The sequence below is a fragment of the Embiotoca jacksoni genome, unplaced genomic scaffold (assembly GCF_022577435.1).
Source record: "Embiotoca jacksoni isolate LCO1_2020_lvr unplaced genomic scaffold, fEmbJac1.0.p SCAF_11, whole genome shotgun sequence".
NCBI classification, from domain to species: Eukaryota; Metazoa; Chordata; class Actinopteri; family Embiotocidae; genus Embiotoca; species Embiotoca jacksoni.
This window is the reverse complement of record NW_027185241.1, coordinates 5072934-5091534: the sequence shown is the minus strand read 5'-3', so window position 1 is coordinate 5091534 and position 18601 is coordinate 5072934. Positions and strand designations below refer to the sequence as shown.

At 39.1% G+C, this 18601-nt stretch overlaps 2 protein-coding genes across 2 annotated transcripts; one reads left to right on the top strand and one right to left on the bottom strand.

The window, feature by feature from the left end:
* The first annotated feature begins 309 nt into the window (after positions 1-309).
* Positions 310-14789, top strand: plekhg6 (pleckstrin homology domain containing, family G (with RhoGef domain) member 6). The gene is made up of 15 exons (XM_069142492.1): positions 310-379; positions 1652-1868; positions 2454-2582; positions 2830-2967; positions 3936-4031; positions 4159-4209; positions 4481-4630; positions 6945-7055; positions 7832-7981; positions 8102-8236; positions 8819-8938; positions 9039-9171; positions 9259-9374; positions 10505-11985; positions 14269-14789. Exons 1-15 carry the CDS (start codon positions 360-362, stop codon positions 14447-14449), a joined length of 3228 nt encoding a protein of 1075 aa, XP_068998593.1. The 5' UTR covers positions 310-359; the 3' UTR covers positions 14450-14789.
* A 30-nt stretch (positions 14790-14819) lies between these two features.
* LOC138194072 (lymphocyte activation gene 3 protein-like) lies at positions 14820-17690 on the bottom strand. The gene is made up of 8 exons (XM_069142493.1): positions 17575-17690; positions 17353-17467; positions 16971-17191; positions 16476-16730; positions 16077-16379; positions 15740-15988; positions 15463-15584; positions 14820-15138 (listed from the first exon to the last, which is right to left on the bottom strand). The coding sequence occupies exons 1-8, from the start codon at positions 17612-17614 to the stop codon at positions 15043-15045; spliced, it is 1401 nt and encodes a 466-aa protein (XP_068998594.1). The 5' UTR covers positions 17615-17690; the 3' UTR covers positions 14820-15042.
* Positions 17691-18601: the final 911 nt, after the last annotated feature.

Below are 18601 nucleotides of genomic sequence, written 5' to 3'. Positions count from 1 at the left end.
TAATGGCTCTTTTTGTTCTGTACAACATCTGCATGAAAACCTCTTTTCCTCTCCTAAAAATGATTTCTTCTTGTTTGTTTGGGGTGATCAAAGAGCCTGATTAACAAGAAACAACAAGCGATCATGCTCAAAGGCCTCCGTCACCACCTCTGCTCCGCTAAGCACTTTTAACTGCGACACATTAACCAGCCCTCAGCACTGATTTGTTGTCTGCAGAATCCAGTTGTTCCCGTCGGGCCAGTTGCTGAGGGCAGGGGTGCAGGTGAAAGGAAGGGAGGGAGGGACCGATCGAAGCAGAGAGAGAGGGAGAGAGGAGGAGAAAGTCAACAGAAACCAAGAAGATGACTGTGTGAAACAAAATGGATCCAACCAAGCCCAGGTAAAGTTGATCATTTTACCTATTAAATGCACAGATGGTTGTTTAACAATGTACAGAAGTGCAGCACTGAGGAGGAACATTATCTTTTTGTTTTGTTGTCTCTACATAAAATATCAGAGCTGCTGTGTAGATTGACGGACTGCTATGTGGCATTTTGATTTGTTGATTTACTGATGCTATTAAAGTGCCAGCAGGCCCGTCTTCCTTGACCCATTATCAGTTTTTTATTGGGCCAAACTGTCACAAATCAAACCAAGTTATATTTCAGACATTTTGAATGTGTTACCGTGGGATACAGACAGTGCTTGTGAACAGGTATGACATCGTGATGAAAGGACTTGCGTCAGTGCTTTGATGTTTGACAGTGTAGCATGGGCAGATTAGTGCAGTTTACCTGTCTGCAGTATGTTTGTTTTGAATGGGCATCTTTGCTTTTACAGTAACTTTTACAACTACAAGCACTGGTCCCAAAATTCATCCATTATTTCTAAGCGGCAGCTTTGACCCAGCATTGTAGAAAACTGGCACTTCTCTGTCAGCTACAGCAGTAACCGGTAAAATAGTTCCTTGATACACAGTAGCTTCCTGAAAATTGAGATAAATTCTTCACACTAACTTAAAGCTACAGGACACGATGCAAGTTGCAAATAATGTCAGCGGAGTTCTGAAATGACTCTACGACCTGCACAGCTGTGTAACTGGAGCCGGAGCCGTGAGAAACTATTGGTGTCCTGTTATATCACAGTCGCTGTCCATACCATGCAGCAGTCTGGTTATCTATCTATTAGAGCATCCAATTTGACTGAGATTTTAACAAAATGTTTTTGAGGCTCAGTCAGACTTTTCTTTTCTTAACAGATACTATTTTTTTTAAATTTGTTGATGGCATTTCTGTTTTGTGAATTATGGTTTCTTCCACCTCTATTCCACCTTCTTTTATTCCAAATAAGTTTTGTTTTGAGAGGGGCTTTATAAATAAAATCTATATTAAAATAATGGTTTCCAAACTTTGCAAAACAGAATAAGAAAGCAGACTCTTTCATATTTCTGCTCCACAAAATCAATCATCAAAAATCATTTAATATTTTACTTTTTATGAGGAAGTATTGGATGTTTGCAGCCCTTCAGGCCTAAGTAAACTCTAAGTATTGTCCCTCCACTCTGTCTTCCATTCTCAATGTTCTCTTCGAAAGCGTTTCCTTGTGAGAAACTATTCTGTGACTCCACACACCATATTTTGGTAATGAGTAACCCTGAATGCTCTATCTCCAGCCTTTCCTCAAAGGCATTGCAAGTGAACAACGGAGGGGGAAATGAATCACTGACGGAAGAAACGCTGCAGTGGCGAGACAGTGTGGAAGTAGAAAGGCAGAAGTTCACAGAAACCAGAGACCCGGATGTTGTTGACGGGACGACAACAGCTGCAGAGATAAACGTTCACCACAGGGGGTCAGCAGACAAACAAAAATACAATACGCTCGGCTATCAGGTGAGTGGAAAGAACTAGAAATGTGAGGGTGGTGGCAGCCTTTCTATAGACTAAATGTCTAGAACATTGTGAACAAGTTTAAATGAAAAAATAGTTCAAATATTCTCCGTGCGCTGCAGAATGAGGTTTTTTTTGGTCAGAAATGTCTTCATAATATGATGATTTTTGCAGATTCAGCAGCTCAAAACCTAATGCAACACTATGAAACGGGCCATTTGGCATAGTACTTTTACTTTTGTTATTTTAATGCTTCTGTACTTCTATTCAAGTAAGATTTTTTTAAGAACCAGTAATGGAGTACTTATACACTGAGGTATTACTACTCTTACTGAAGTAAAGGTTCTAAAACCCCAGACATTACCTATCCCACAGTGTCAAAGTGTTTAAAACTAGGAGGTTTAGAAAAGCTGCCAGGTGTGTAATACACTGCCAGATTCCCTGAATACTGCTTTTGACGTCAGTAAGACACAAATCATGGATTAACAAGCACAGACTTGTTTCATACGTTTCCATCTTCTTTGCTGACTACCTGAAAAGCATGACTTGAAAAGCACAAATGCCCGATCGTATTTTTTCCTTTTGCAGAGACGGACCAAGCAGAAGGTCGTGACTGATTTTACAATAGTGAGTAAGGGAGCTTCTGCAGGAGCCAAACCCAGAGCGGCACTGAGACAGGTCCTGTTCAGCCAGGGAGGGTCTGACAAGTCATCTGAGGTATTAAGTTGTCTCTCGCTCATCAAACTGTATGCTGGCATCTAGAGACAGATATGGACTAGCTCAAACCATGTCCGCCGACTAAAACAACTGCAGCACTACTTGTTCTCCTCTATTGACATAGATTGGCACATTTTTAAATGTAACATGTGACCATAGGTATTCACAACTGTTGACTTACAAGGAACTACTGATTCATTTCCTCCCTGACTTCTACATTCCTTTCTACTTCTGTTTTTCTACGCAGGAGCGAGGTCAACTGGACGTGTTGAAGCAGGATCTCAATGCGTACGGTGTATCAGTCACTCTTCAGTGGAAATGGAAGGAGGAAAGTCAGGGAACGACGCTGGAGAAGAGCTGGACAGACATAGTGCAATCTCATTCGGTATGCGCCCTTAAAGGATCAGTTCGGTAGTTCTCAGTGTTTTTCTTATTGCCAACAAGTCCAAACAAAAAGACCAAAATCAATAGTTAATTTATCCCTCTAACAAATGTTGCCTTTGGAGCCAAAACCTAAAACACTGCAATCTTAATCTTTTTTTTTTTTTTTTTTTATAGTAAAACCTCACTGTTATCTAAAAAACAGTAACTACATATAGCACATGAGCCTTTGCACTGGTTTACATGCTCTTCCCCTATAAAGAACAATTTTAGTTGACACTTAATTGTCATACAAATAATTACAATGAACAATTTAATGGTCTTTTTCTCTCCATTTTACTTTGAGCGCCACCTTTTTGCTACAAATCCAACAAATTGCATCCTCCAAGTTAACGGGCTTTCCTTCTTTATTTGGTTTGAACCAAATTCATATCTTGCTGTGGTGTTCGGCTTTGCAACAAAAACTATGTTATTGCCAATAGATGCTCGATAAAATGCAGTATGTCAAATATTTGTATTATTCAAAAGATTGCGGTGAGTTGGAATAATTGTGATCAGATGATTGTGTAATAATTGTGACAGGCCTAGGGATTTATTTAGAGTCAGTACCACTACACCGTCCCACTGTGAATATGCTGTGGTGCAGCTGAAAATAGTCCCCAACAAATGATCTATTTACTCCTGTTCTAGTAACATCCGACAAAAGGACCTTGCTTTGCTCTTTAAGGAAATGATTTGGCCTTTTACAGGAAATAAAAGTATATTTTAATGACAGAAATTCGCAGGTTTAGTAGGAACCATTTGTACTAAGAAAAACTAATGCTTTGTTGTCCATGTTCTGTGTGTGTGATTTTTTTGGTGAGAAAAACACAAGCTCTTGTCATATCCTTACTGTAAAATACCTGATCTCAAATAACTGTCTCCTTTTCCTTCTCGTTACTCTCCCATCCTCTTTCTGGATTTCATTGACAGACAATGTCTAAGATGCAAAAACACCAACAGGAGGCACTGTGGGAGTTTGTCCATACTGAACTCACCTACATCAACAAGCTCATTATCATCAAAGATGTAAGATGTCATTCTCTACCTGCTGTCACAGTCTTTTTATGTATGTAAAAAGAGCTAAAGGGACTTTCTGCAGGATGTTTAACATCTATGTTAAATGTTTAACACATTCTGTGTTTGCCTCTCACAGCTGGTTATTGCCGCTCTTGTCAACCTGCACCAGCGTGGCTTTCTCCTGGAGGTCAGTCTGCAGAGCATGCCGCCTCATGTAGACCGGAAAGACAAAACTGTACAAAACACTTAACCTGCAGGCGTATTTTCCACTGCTCTGCATACCACCAACATAGATTGACTGACAAAACATCCACGCAAGCTGAGACAAACTACAACACACCAGTGGAACATGTAGCACAACAGCAGGTTTCCACTGAGAAGTCGGAAAATATAACAGAGTTCAACTTTTAACAATTCTTTTTTTTCTTTTTTTTTGCTTTGACTTCCTCCTGTAATAGGTGCCCCCTCAGCTGCTTTTCTCCAACCTCCCCTACATCCTCGGTGCACACCAGCTGTTCTGGCAGGAAGTGATTTATCCGATGTTGCAGGAGGTACGAAGGACAGGCAAGCCCTTTGACCCCATGAGGTTGGAGGCTGGCTGCCTACAGGTAAGAGCTCACTGTCTGCTAGATTCATCATAACACATGCAGAGGTGGTTTTCTCACCCTTTACGCCCTTCACTTGAAAGATGACTCTCTGAACACGCTTCTACTGTAGCTGTTTATTTGGGAGGGTTTCACTGAGGAGGTGTTGTTAGGGTTTATAAACATTGGAGGCTTAGTTCAGCCAAGAAATCTATAGATTTTTCTTTTACAGATAATTGCACCATTTTCAAGTTATTTCCGAGTAAAATTAATACAAGATGTGAAACACTGTGATCTACCAAAAAGCTCCAGGCAGGTGCTGGTTTTCGCAACATGAAATCAAAATAAACAAAATGACTGAATCTTCATTCAATTTTGTTATTATTTTCAGCAGCAGGAGTAAAACCGTAAGAAAAAATAAGAGACTCAATGTAAATAAAGGAGACCTACAGTTTGCTGCATTGTATTCTGCCAATGCTGCGCTCAGTATTGAAAACAGACAAATCCTGGTCTCATAGCTTCTGCTTCTGTTATGAGACAAGGGTTGGTTGACCTGTGACAAACTGTTCTGACTCTGTGTCTTACTTGTCACGTCTCCCGTCGCTCTGTTGGTGTTTCATCCATCTGTCGCACTTTATATCTCCTGGTCATAAATAAAGATGCAGTCAGCATACAAAAAAACAAACCAAACCAAATCTCTCAATTTTAGATGTGATGTTATTTTTCAATCTATTTTTCAAAAAGAATTAAATATACATTTGAAAGCACCAACCAAATAAGATTATACAAAAGCAAATTATGAATGCACTATTTCATCCCACAGGGGCTCATAAGTGATCAGTGGTCATTATTTTTTTTTTTCCTGTGGATGGAGTAAATGACTTTGTAAGTGTTATTATCGTAATAATAAAAAAAAAGTGATAATGACAATCCTAATAATAAGTAAAGTTCATGTATATAGCACAGTTGAACAAAGTGCTGCACACCATCAGACAGAATTAAAACAAATCAAACAGACTTTAAAAAAAAACTGGCTCAAAACAAATTAATAAATGAAACATGCATGAAAATATGACATGCATGCATGACATACACGAGCAGTGATATATACTCAAATTAATTAATATTAAACAGAGGCATAGTCTTCGGCTAAGTCTTTAAACGTCTAGCCCATTTTTTTTTTTCACATTAATATTAAACTAAGTGCAGGCTAATTAAACCAGTGGTTCTCAATGTGGGCATTTATCTTATTTATGATTATTTATATGGATATAATAATATGCAAAGCTGTGCCTTGTAAATACTTGTTGATGTGCCTTGTGTCTAAATGTTTAGGAACCACTGAGTTGGACACAGTTAGCTGACGAGCCCTCACCTTAACCAACCTGAACACGTAGAGGAGACAGAGACACTCATATCGTGACTTTTATGTCGCTAAAGCAACCTTTACACTCGTCTGTGCCTCGGCTTCATATCCAGTCGTGCCTTTAGTGAAGAAGCTTGCAAGCTACTAGTATATTTTTTTGCTGGTAGCGTGACAGTGTTGCTAACTAGCGGCTTCGCACAGACGTCATTGATGACCAGCGCGCGCTCTTTTCTTTTCTTTCTTTTTTTTTTTTTAATCTCGCGCGCTCACACAAAATGCACGCGTGCCAAGTAATGTGCATGGTTTGAAGCAGAGGAGCCAAATCTAATTTGCGTTTTGGATTAACAGTATAATATTATTATTATTTATTTATTTTTACTGAAAAGATGTAGCTGTCAAATATGACAAAGAAAATGTTGTATAAAACGTTCAGACACACACAGGCCTAACTGCACCTTATCATTTGGGTTGAGTTTGAATACATTTTCTTTTATGTTGCTTTGGACAAAAGCATCCACCCAGTGAATGAGATGTAGCCTAATAAGTAGCCTACATTTACCAAAGTACAATCCGGCACTGCGTTCTGCCACTTTATTCTTCCTTTCCAATATTCTCAGCAGGGAAATGTTACACTTTTTACTCACATTTATCACGTATATTTCAATGGATTAGTTACAAGTTGGTTTGCGTATTGCGATTCTCAAAAATGTAGTATTTGTGCATGAAACGATGCATATACGCAAAAAGAAATTATGCAACAGCGTGAAAACTAAATATTCCAGGTAAAACTGGTCTTTCTGGCACAAAAACCTTCTGAAAATAACATTTATTTCTTCTCAACTATTTAAAGATATCCAAAATGTATGAATATGCCTTGAAATTAAAACCAGCTACAACATTAAATTGCAGCCTTTTTACACATAATGAAGCATTTTTCACTGTCGTCATTAATCATCTTCTCTTTGTTCCCAGTTTCATGAACGTTTCTCTTCCTATCAACACTACTGCTGGGAGGAGGAAAACAATCTTGAGTTCGCACGCAGGCAGATGGGGAGCAACCCACATTTCCTCGCTTTCATTCAGGTATAGTGATGCAACACTAACATGCATTCATCTGCTGATGAGAGTTTACGCGTACATTGAAACACACTCCCACTTTAACAGAATTATTACCTGACTGTGAATTCGGTGATTGATGCCAGTGTGCAAGTGACGTTTTTATAAACCTGTGGGTGATATGTCGTAGGTGTTTCTTGACTGGTAAACCACTTGTCACACCTACTTTTTTCCAAATGACTAAGCCTCAAATTAGGTTTGAGAAATTCAAATCTAAGTGCAGGACATTTATGGAAAAACTGACTGCAAGACAAGCATGTCCTGCAGCATGTTTTAAACAGAGCCTCGAAAAAAAGACACCGGAATGGCAAAGCTCTCTTGCACATAGAACCTGGCAACTCTAGTGTATGTGTTTTTTCACTTATGTCATAATCTCACAATCAGTGTTGGTTGTGAAACTTTTTATTTTGCAGTTAAAGGCTCAAAGAAATAGTACTTGGTGGGTGTTAAAAGGGTCTAATTGTCCACATCACAAAACAATACCTCACTCTGTCTGTCTATAACAGAAGCACAAGAATAGCAGATTCAATATGTTTTTAATCCATTAACAAATAACAAATAACACCTAAATGACTGCTTGGTTCTAGGTACTATTCAGACTATAGAATGCTGTTAGGTGCTTTAAACTCAGACTTTTATAAAAAAAAAAAAAAATTGTCATGGTTTTCAGCCAAAATGTAGTAAATATATTGTAAAAAAAACAAAACAAGCTGAGACAATATTGTTGTGTTTGTTCTGTGCAGTGGGTGGAGAGTCACCCTCAGTGTGAGCGGATGCGGCTCGGGGACATGCAAGCCAAACCACATCAGAGGATCACAAAGTATCCCTTGCTGCTCAAAGCTGTGCTCAAAAACACCCAGGACCCTCAAGTGCAACACACACTCAGAGGCATGGTGAGCATCTGACACTATCAAATCAAAACCTATTTGATTCAGCACAAATTATGTCCTTGACAGGTGCATTACCTGACTCACTGTCTCATAGTAGTCATCTTTCTCCTTGCTCCTGTCCAGTTATCCAGTGTAAACCATTTTTTGGAGAGTATCAACGATTACCTTCAGCTAAAAGATGAGGAGCTGGCTCTCTCCATATCTGCTCAGAGGGTGGAAGGATATGAAGTGGAGGGAATAAATGAAGAAATTGATAAGGTAAAATGTGTCTTTGTGGTTATTTTGCTTCTTTTCCTAGTTGTTTTGTATCTTGTCGTAGTTGCTTTGTATAGCTTTGTGTTTTTTTCGCATGTCTATGTGGTTATTTTGTGTCTCTTGGTAGTTGTTTTGTGCCTCTTTATAGTTGTGTAGTCTCTTTGTGTTTCCTCTCTGTCTTTGCAGTCTTTTTGCATGTCCTTGTAGTTTTTTTTAATTTTTTTTTATGGCTCTTGTAGTTGTTTTAGGTATCTTTCTGCTTGTTTATGATTTGTGTCTTCGTGTTCATTTTTGCTCTCTTTGTAGTTGTTTTGTGTCTCTTTGTAGTCATTTGATTGACCTTTCAAAAACATTTTAACAGTCACTTCATTTTAAAGCTTTGTGTACCCTCCTAAATGCATTTATCAGACTAAGCTAACTAAGATAGCATACTATCATACTGAGGAGACAGGATTTCAAAGTTTATTCAAGATGTTAATGCTTAAACGTCAGTGAAAATACTGCAAAACATGTGTGCTAAAATACAGTTATTAGCTTTAATAGGTTTTGTTACTGATGAATACTCTTGGTGGATTTTGTTGACAGCACGTCCGAGAGATCTGCCAGTTTGACCTAGCATGCCCCATCAGAGGGGTGGGTCCTGAAGTCATACGTAAGCTGCTGCTGGAGGAGAACTTGAAGTTTCGCGGCAGGAAGGATAACAAGGTGAGCAACACTGGTGCCTTCAGTCACTATAGTTTTAAATGTCTTCTGAACATACTTTTCAATAGTTTGTTTGTGTTTCCTTGCACATGGTATGATACAGCTGGAGGTGGTGGCTCTACTTTTCTCTGATGTGCTTCTAATGACCAAAGTCCAGAAGAAAGGAGAGCGACTGAAGGTGGTTCGACCTCCTCTGGCCCTCGACAGAACATATTGCATAGCACTGAAAGATGGCTGTGAGTAATGCTTTCTTACAGACAAAATGCAAGACATTTTGATTCAGTTCAAGTCTAATAGATCTCATGTTTCTCTGCTTCTGTCAGATTCATTTGTTCTCGTGGAGGTAGGTGAGCTTCAGAGTGCCATGAATGTCCTCATACTTGTAGCCAGCACCTCAGAGAACTGCTCCACATGGGTCTCCACCATCCACCAGGCAAAGGTAAATGCATTTTTGGTTTCTTTTGTAGTCTTGTGTAGCGTTCAGCTGCAACACCAGTGTCGCTTTAGTACTGAAAATGTCAGTCTTTGGTCTAGACTAAAAACATCTCTGTTTGGGTGGATTTAAAACAAATTGTGTAAAGACATTTATTGTCCCCAGAGGATGAATCCTGCTGAGTCTGGTAATCCCTTGACCTTTCCTCTTTGTCACCTGCTAGTCTAAGATTTCACCTCTTCTGTGAAACATCTTGACCTCTGATTTTTTTGATTGGCACAAAATTTGGTTCAGTCATTCATGGTTTCTAGAAGATTCATTTCTAATCTCTTTGTTGATTTCCTGAGTTTTCCTTTAGCACAATCATCAGGTCAAAATGGCAGTTTATCTTATACTTTGGTTTATGACCAAATACCCGCAAAGTGAACAACATTCCCATCAACCTCAGCTATACTTTGCCTTTTAGGGCTGATTAGTGAACAATGGCATGTTAAACCACTAAACTAAGATAGTGAACATGGTGAACATTATACTTCCTAAACATCAGCATGGTAGTGTTGTCATTGCGAGGTTGTTTACATGCAGATGTTAGCATTTAGCTAAAAGCACTGCTGTACCTCACAGGCTCACAGAGCTCCTAGTATGGCTGAGGACTCTATTGCGGGAAGTCATCAATGTAATTAATATTTGCACAAATGGGTCACCAACAAGTGAACCCCTGAACGATTCTGCAGACAGGATTTTACAGCTATACATCTGTGTCATTTCTATATCCTGAGACTGGCACAAACTGGTCTGAAGTTGCGCTGTTATTGATAATACTTTTTGTCTCGTTCTGAGACTGTGGAACATGCAACACCAATATTTTTCAGCCACTTAGATGCATTTCTTCTATGTCAAACAACGGCTTACAGTCATTCCTGCTCTGGGTGTTTCCATTACGCTTAAACAGTCTGAAACTAAACAAACAAGTCACAAAAGTGATTATCATACATCTTTGAATGATTCAGTGACTTCACAATCACATTTTCTCACAAAACTCATATTATCATATGAAACAGAATCAGAAATTACTTACTTACTTAATTATAGATTCATTGTTGGATATTTTTTTAATTGCCATATTACGTTGTCAGGAAACACTGAGGAACCTGAGAGAAACAGAGAACAACAGATTGGAGAACTTGAAAATACACCAGCTAGAGGCCAAACCTGTTACCAAAGCCAAGACAGAGGACGCTGAGATAGAAGAACAACCTGTTACACATCCAGTAGGAGAGACTTTTGTGAATGACTCTACTGATGAACTTGTTATCTCTCACCCAGTAAATGGGTATAATGGAGCAGTACAATATCAGCCTCCAGAGGAGGTGGCCACTAACAACATTGGATTATCTCTCTGGCGATCCCAGTTTAGTGGCAATAACTTTGCAGATCGGCAATCAGCAGTCAAAGAAGGTGAATGGATAGAAATGGGAGTGAGAGGTGATCATGGTGGAAACCATAGGAAGGAAGAAGACAGAATTGTTGAATCTCAGATGACAGAGGAGCAAGGCATGACCTCGAACTACAACATTCCTGCAGATCCATTAAGATACAAAACAACTGGACCATATAATCTTTTACTTGGTGGACTACCAGATGTTGACTATCCAACAAATGAAGATAGCACTGTACAAATTCATCACCAACCACCAATAGCCAGTGAGGGGACTGAGTTTTTTAAACCGCAGGCACAACAAGGATTATCAACAAGGCGGGACTCAGATTCCCTGTCTGTGAGCCAGGACAACAGGAGAAATTCCAACTGCAGTCTGTCCGGAGACATGGAGACATCTGCAGATGCTTGTAGCTTCTCCAAAAATCTGAAGTCACCCAAGTTACGGAAGAGGAGGCCAGTCAGCTCAAATCAGGGCCCCTCTTCTCAGACATATAAGCAACTCGTCCAGGGCTCAAGACAGACTTGTGCTGCTTCAAACAACTATTTTTCCTCTAGCTCGGACTCAGACTGCAACCTAAATTTCAAGAGAAACTCTCTTCCCTATGTTAACAGCTCAAATTCACACCGTGTGCTCAAACTGGGCTCCCTAAAGCCAAACCAAGGCATGTTTTGGAATATGCATGATAGAGTTTCTCCAGATCTTCAAATCCTTTCTGAACCTGAGCTGCCTGATTTGAACTTACACAATAAAAGCCCCAAAATGAAAACCCAGAGGAGTGCCTCCATTCCCAACATCATCATTGAAGGTGTTCATGCACTTTCTACGCACTCCAATAGTCTGCACACTTTACCCCAAGCAGGGTTTGCACATTTTCCCACCTCAGGATATAATCCAGACCAACAACCCTCACCTCTGGAGGGTCTTTTAGAAAGAGCCAAAGAGAGATTTAGGGACAGAGGTGCACAGAGGAGAGACACAAATGTAAAAATGGCCAATGTGAGGAGGTGTCCTCCTCCTTCTCCCTCATTTTCCACTACACCTTCACCATCGCCCAGTGATGGAGACAGAGACACAGAGTGGGAGGCGGTGGAGCTGATGAGACATAGAGCACTCACAGTGAGCAAAGGATGGAAGGAGCAGCTGGTGGACGGAGATGATGATGAGACGAGGAACAGGTCAGTATGAAAAGATGTCCTTCATTTCACACATTTTTCATTGTTTGACCAATTAATACGTTGTCTCGATCATGTATGAATTTAATAAATAACTTATCAATCGTCAGAGGGAGAACATATTTGGTTGCCCATTCAGTAATACATAAAAGACACAAAGGCAGACATGTTGAAAAAGACAACTTCTGAACAAAATACTTTAACTGTAATACTTGCACAGAGCAAACTAGTTTAACTGAGGATCCCACTAAACCATTAACCAATAAATACTATCAATCAGTCAAACAAGTGAGATGCTCATTATGTAAGAACAATGAAATAGGCAATAATTATGAACCAAAAGCTTAAAGGTTCGTCAGAGACACATACATAACCACCATCGGAGAATACATGCAATTATACTTGTCATTCATAAACTTTACATGTCACTGAAAAGGGACCGCTAACTTTTTTTTAGCTTTCCAAATACTCTCTTAGAGTATGACTTTTGTAGTCTCAATCATTGTCACATGTAGAAGAACTTATAACATGCACATTTTCAGTGGCCTTAATTTTAGAGACATTTTGTGGTATTATTTAAATTTGCATTATTGTTGTTTATCTGATGCACACTGCCCTTGCCAGTTACTTGAAGGCACAATATGAAAAAAACACTTTAACAGTTTCTTTAACAACTACAACAGCAAAATGTTTTCTGTCATGGGCCCGGATAGTAAGGTGCAGACCAGACATTTTATTAATTTGGCCTCACATCACAGACTTTGACTTTAAATAATATACAGAGTCAGTATGTCCTCTTAGTATTTTGCTATATTTCCTTGGAAATATATATTTTTAACCTGTCAAATCTCTAGTATTGACTTGACTTTTCCGTGATGAGGAGGCTAGTAATGAAGAGATTGTTCTGTGAGAATGGAAACTTCAAATTAATGTGTTTCTAACCACAACGCTCTGTGACCATCTTGAGGTCCCCAATTAACACGTGCAATAATGACTAACAACTATATTTAGTGTTTTTCTGTTTGAGATGAAAACATACATTTTGCAGTGGAAACTGTTCAGGCATGAGGCAGCAAATAAAGATATAATCAACATTTTTGATTTCACGCACCATTGTCGTTGTTCCCTCTTTATTCTTATTATTTTCTGTTTTACGTTTTAATCACGTACCCTGTGCCCTTGTGTTTTCCCCTTGTGATTATCTACCCCACCCTGATTAGTTTAATCTCTCCCTCATAGTTTGCGCATGTGTTCCTGCATTTCGCTATTGGTTCGTCATTTTAGTTCCTTTGCTTTTGGCTCCTTGTTTCACTTCCATGCCTGTTCTTATGGTTCTTTTTGGACCTCAGCTCTCAACTGAGATGCAACTTGCTGTATTTTTGTTTACAAAACTAAGTTTAATTTTCATTTGACAACCATAAAAAGTATGTTAAGAAAAACTTGTGCTGGAGTCTCATACTCTGACTGATTTGAAAACATTCGATGGATTTGTGCTCTGCTAAGCAAGTACTTAAAGTGCTTTAAAGGAAAACTATTAAATTTCACCGTGGACACCGAATGCATTTTTTGGCATGAAACATTTACAAAAACTTTTAATGTTATAAAATGTTTGTTTTTCAATCAAGAAAGTCCATAAGGCACTTTAACAGTATCTTTTATATTTGAGTAAATTATTATATTAAATACCTTTTAATAGAGAATAGACTTTTTGATGATATTCTCAAATTTAACATTTTTGAAGACTTAGACTGATGTATGAATTACAGTGTTGTACATATTGTAAACTGTATCAGTATTGGACATTGACTAAGTACAATTATTGGAGTACTGTGCTTAAAATAAAACCATTTATGAGGTACTTTTACTTTACTTATGAATTTCCATTTTCTACTACTTCACACTTGTACATTAACAAATGATTAACATGATTAACAAATTAAAATTAGCTCCATCTTTACCAGCTGCAACATTAAATTAATGTTCACAATAATTTAATCAATTGTTGAACGAAAGACTATTACTTGTATTTCTACTGTGCTGTTGCTACTTTTACTTACATAAAACAGAATACTGTTAGAGCTGGTAATACAGCTTGTATTCATTGCGGTTGTTTTATTTTCATTTTATTTGGGCTGTTTTATAAGGCCTCTCAAACAGCGTTTATTCTGTGCATTTATAGTAATACGATTGCGATGCATCATCAAACTTGAGGCAGAGTAACAAAGCACAGTTAATGTTGAAAAATTAATCAGGTTGACCTTTTGTTTCCATCTCTTCCTCTTTTAGTATTGTCTTTATGGACGGTGAAAATGTGGACTGGCCAGGCTGGTGCTTTGATGATGATGAAGTCATGGATCATTTACATCCCGGAGACGAGGGGCTGCTGGCGGGAATCAGACGTTCTTTGGCCTCTTGGGGGCTCAACGAACTCTCAGAGCAAGAAGATGGGGAGTGCAGTCAGGTGTAGCTCTGTGGTCATTCCTTTCATTCAACACTAGACCACTGTCGTATGGCGGTAATTCAAAGTTAAGTCTGTGGATGTGAATTTCAGAGCGACAAGCTAACAAGGACATGTAAGCTTTTTAGGAAAAGCTGACCTAATCATTCTGTAATGAATGTAAAATAGTGTAATATATTACTTTCAGAATATACATATGGCCTGTGTAAATTATGTAAATACAGTATACTGAATTTTTTTTTTTCCTAAACTTATTGTATATTTATAACATTCTGACCTTTCTTACTGACCAGAGGGATTCAGTTTGTATATAATGTAAACAATAAAACTAGATTTATTTTGTTCACTGCATTTTATTTGTGAAACCTTTTGTTCCTATACATGCAAACATTACTCACATATATGAATTAGAAATATTTACAGTTGAAATAATGGATAATTATATTATACATTTCATTATCTTTGTCTTAAAACAATGAAACAGTACTGCTACAATGTCTGCTCGGGAAATATTTACAATACTTGTGCAAACAAAAATCTCCCAATATACTGGAGTCGGTGAGATAAAATGATTTCATTGCAAGGTCTTGGCTTTAATGTGTTTACTTTTTAACTTGGTTTCTTTTTCTCTCCTCTTGCTCATTGGAGACGGTGTGAACAATCGTCTCCAGCGCAGGGAACTGAAAGATCCGTTTCCTCTGTGGAAATAATATAAAAGAAAAGATAAAGAGATTGAAAGCAACTCTTCACAATGCAATTTATGAATGTGCAGATACAGTATATGTATCTCTGTCCTTCTACCCTTTAAGCTTTTAATATTCTTGTATTTTATTATTTCAGTTAATGAAAAAAGGTAGCTTCTTTTCAGCGAAAGTAATGAAAGCCTTTTCTGGAATAAAGTCACTCATCTCGTAACAAAGAAAATACCCTTATTTCAAGATTTTTTTGTTTTAAGGGAAAAAAATTCAAATAATTTTTTCAGTAAAATCTAAAACGATTTTGAATGAAATACAGCTTTTTACCCTTCGGTGGTTTTTGTACATCTGAGCCAGTACCAGCAGCAGAACCAGGAGGAAAAAGCTGAGCCCAACCACGGTGGCGGTGTTATGAGAGACACCTGATGATTTATGTCCACTGAGACCACCTGTTAGAAAAAAATATAACAGAAAGATTGTCAGAAAAATGTGACATGGAATGTGACATGGAAATCAATCCAGTATCTTGTGTTTGATGTGTGCAAATTTATTTGTAGCATATTTTACAGCATAAAGAACAAAAAAACAAAAGGAGAAAACTCACTCATTTGATGAGCGTGGTATGTTATGTTTCCCAAAATGCCTTCTTTCCCGTAAAAACGACATGTCCATTCGCCCCATTTCTCCTCTGACACCTTGCTGATAATTAAAGTCTTCCCCTTCAGGACGGGCCCAACTGACTCAGTGCCATTGAGGTCATAAATCACTTGAAGCCACTCATATTCGGTGATCTCGCTTGTGTCAGTCAGCTGGCAGGTCAGCGTCATTGAGTCTTTTTTCTTTTCTGAGACAACTGAGAGCAAACACAAGAAATACATTTACTTTATGGCAAATAACAAAGATGCAGAGGATTTTTCCTCAAATTGAAACTGCAAACTTACTTTTGGCAACAACGAGCTGCATATTTCGAGTTATCTTTTGGTCTTCTATGGTCCCTGCACATCTGTACTCTCCCGCATCCCCAAACCCAACCTCGTTCAAACTGGCAGACTTATCCCAGGGGAGTTGAGCAGACGACGAGGATGCAGACAAAGAAGGAACATGTTTGAAAAGAGAGCCAGTCTTCTGTTTCTCCCAAACTGAGCCTGAAGGGGATAAACCAGAGGAGAAGACACAGGGGAGGGTGACAGCAGACCCCACCACAGCATACACCTTTGTATTGTCTCTGGATGGTTGGATGATTCCTGTAAGAGAAATAAAAAAAAATGTTAAGAGCATAAAAATATCATCCAACAGCTTCATTTCTTTACATAATTAGATTTTCTTGCACAGGATCTCACCTCTCACAGACAGAGTCGCTGAGGCTCGCCCCTCTTTGCCCTGGTAGCCCACAACACAAGTCCAGTCTCCTGTCACTCCCGCAGTTGCTTTTTTTTTCACAACACTTCCAGCTCTGATTGACGAGATTCCACTCTGAGGCACAAATGGGCTGTTGTTCAACAGCCACTGCACAGAGGCTCCGTCACGCCAAGGCGTCACATTACAAGTAACTGCAACATTGCTCCCCCATATGGGAACCGATGGAGAGATGGAAACTGTAAAGGACACAGGCGAGGATGAAATTAATGACATTAATTTACAGCATAGCAGCTAATTTGTAGTACATAGCACATACAAATGTGGAATGAGACCGTTGGTTCATAGGTAGCATTGTATTAAGCCTCAATTTACTTTATCATTGCTTTATCAATATTGTATCATGTTGAATCTTCTGCACTGATTTCAATACTTCTTGCAGTGGCAGCAATGCATCAAGGTGTCTATAAGTTTCTTACCTTTAATAATTCTGAGCAGGACCAAGTTTTCAGTAACCTCGTCTCCAACTTCCACCTTGCAGGAGTAAAGTCCTCCGTCCTCTTCTCTCAGGCTGATCATCTGTAGGCTGTAATCACCTCTTTCAAACTGGGAATGGGGGCACTGCACTCGTGAGACCCCTTTCCGTGACCACCGAGAGCCCCAGTACTGCAGACCGCTCTTTTGCTTTCTCCAAACAGTGCTGTGGACAGAGGTGTCACAACAACCCAGAGTCATGAACATGTAGATGCAAGTGTTTAGTTTGAAGATGGAGGAAATGGATTTGTTGATATTTGGAGCTGGACTAATAAATCAGAAATGTAAAAGTGACACAGAGAAGTGAGGAGTGAAGTTGCAACTCACCCTGTGTTGACTTTACTCCAGACGATGGCGACGGGGGACGAAGTGCCGCTTTTACAGGGCAGTACAGCCTGAGAGCCAGCTTTGGCCAGCACTTCTGTAACATCACATGTAACCCCTGGAGAAGAAACACATGGCGTTAATTTTAGCGGAAATAAAAAAAAAATTAAAAATCGAAAATAAATTGAAATTGCAAATTTGTGTTTAAATTTGTCATAAAATTACCTGTCATGAGAACCCCAAAGATGAAACACTCCATCAACATGATTTTGTTGGCTTTGTTCTCTACACTGCTGTAAAAATGTATCTACAAATGTCACACACTTTAACTTCCTTAACCACCTACAGTCTGTCTCTCTGTGTTCTCTGATGTGTTTGTGCGTTGATGAGGCATATATATGAGCATGTGGGAGGTGATGGGGGCGAAGTGTTTGGTAGTTCCTCTGTTGATCACGTGACTTTGGTTACAGGCTTTAACTTTGTTGCGGTGCAACTTTGTCAGCCTGGAAACTGTAAGACAGAGATGTAAACAGGGAGTCCCACTTCCTCCCACGGATTCTCTCTAATCTGTTCACATCTTCTGTCAAATACACTCGCTAACAAAATGTGACATTATTCAACTTCAAGCCAGTGAATACACAAGATACAACTACAGTATGGGATCATGTTGAATAAGACATCTGTACTTCTAAATAAACTCTCTATTTAGACATGCTTTAGTGCCAACAGTGGGCCACATTAAATATAATTATTCTCCACACAGGGCAGCACGGTGGTGCAGTGGTTAGCATTGTCGCCTCACAGTAAAAAGGTTCTGGGTTCAAATCTGGACCTGCGCCTTTCTGTGCGGAGTTAGCATGTTGTCCCTGTGTGGGTTCTCTCTTAGTACTCCAGTTTCCTCCCACCATCCAAAAACATCCATCTCAGGTTAATTGGTGGGTCTACAAATTGCACTTAGGTGTGAATGGTCTTTGTTTCCATCTGTCTCTATGTGGCCCTGTGATGGACTGGCAATCTGTCCGGGGTGTACCCTGCCTTCCCCCAATGTGAGCTGGGATAGGCTCCTGGCTTTTACAGTATCTATACTCGCTTTATCGTGTTCAGGATAAAGCGGGTATAGATAATGGATGGATGGATTCTCCACACATTGCAGTAAATATTTCTTGTTTACAAATATCTACATCATCTTTCACGGAAGCTTGAATTGTTGCTTTGGAACCGAGATGGCAAAACTTCACCGCCAAACCAAACA

What these genes read in the sequence shown, in the direction of transcription:
- plekhg6 (XM_069142492.1), top strand. Translation starts at nt 360, where the DNA reads ATGGATCCAACCAAGCCCAG. An exon ending in ACAATACGCTCGGCTATCAG is followed by an intron (nt 1,869 to 2,453) that starts GTGAGTGGAAAG and finishes TTCCTTTTGCAG; the next exon opens with AGACGGACCAAGCAGAAGGT. An exon ending in TAAATGAAGAAATTGATAAG is followed by an intron (nt 8,237 to 8,818) that starts GTAAAATGTGTC and finishes TTTTGTTGACAG; the next exon opens with CACGTCCGAGAGATCTGCCA.
- LOC138194072 (XM_069142493.1), bottom strand. Translation starts at nt 17,614, where the DNA reads ATGTTGATGGAGTGTTTCATCTTTGGGGTTCTCATGACAG. An exon ending in GCAGCTCGTTGTTGCCAAAA is followed by an intron (nt 15,989 to 16,076) that starts GTAAGTTTGCAG and finishes GTTTGCTCTCAG; the next exon opens with TTGTCTCAGAAAAGAAAAAA. An exon ending in ATACCACGCTCATCAAATGA is followed by an intron (nt 15,585 to 15,739) that starts GTGAGTTTTCTC and finishes TTTTTCTAACAG; the next exon opens with GTGGTCTCAGTGGACATAAA.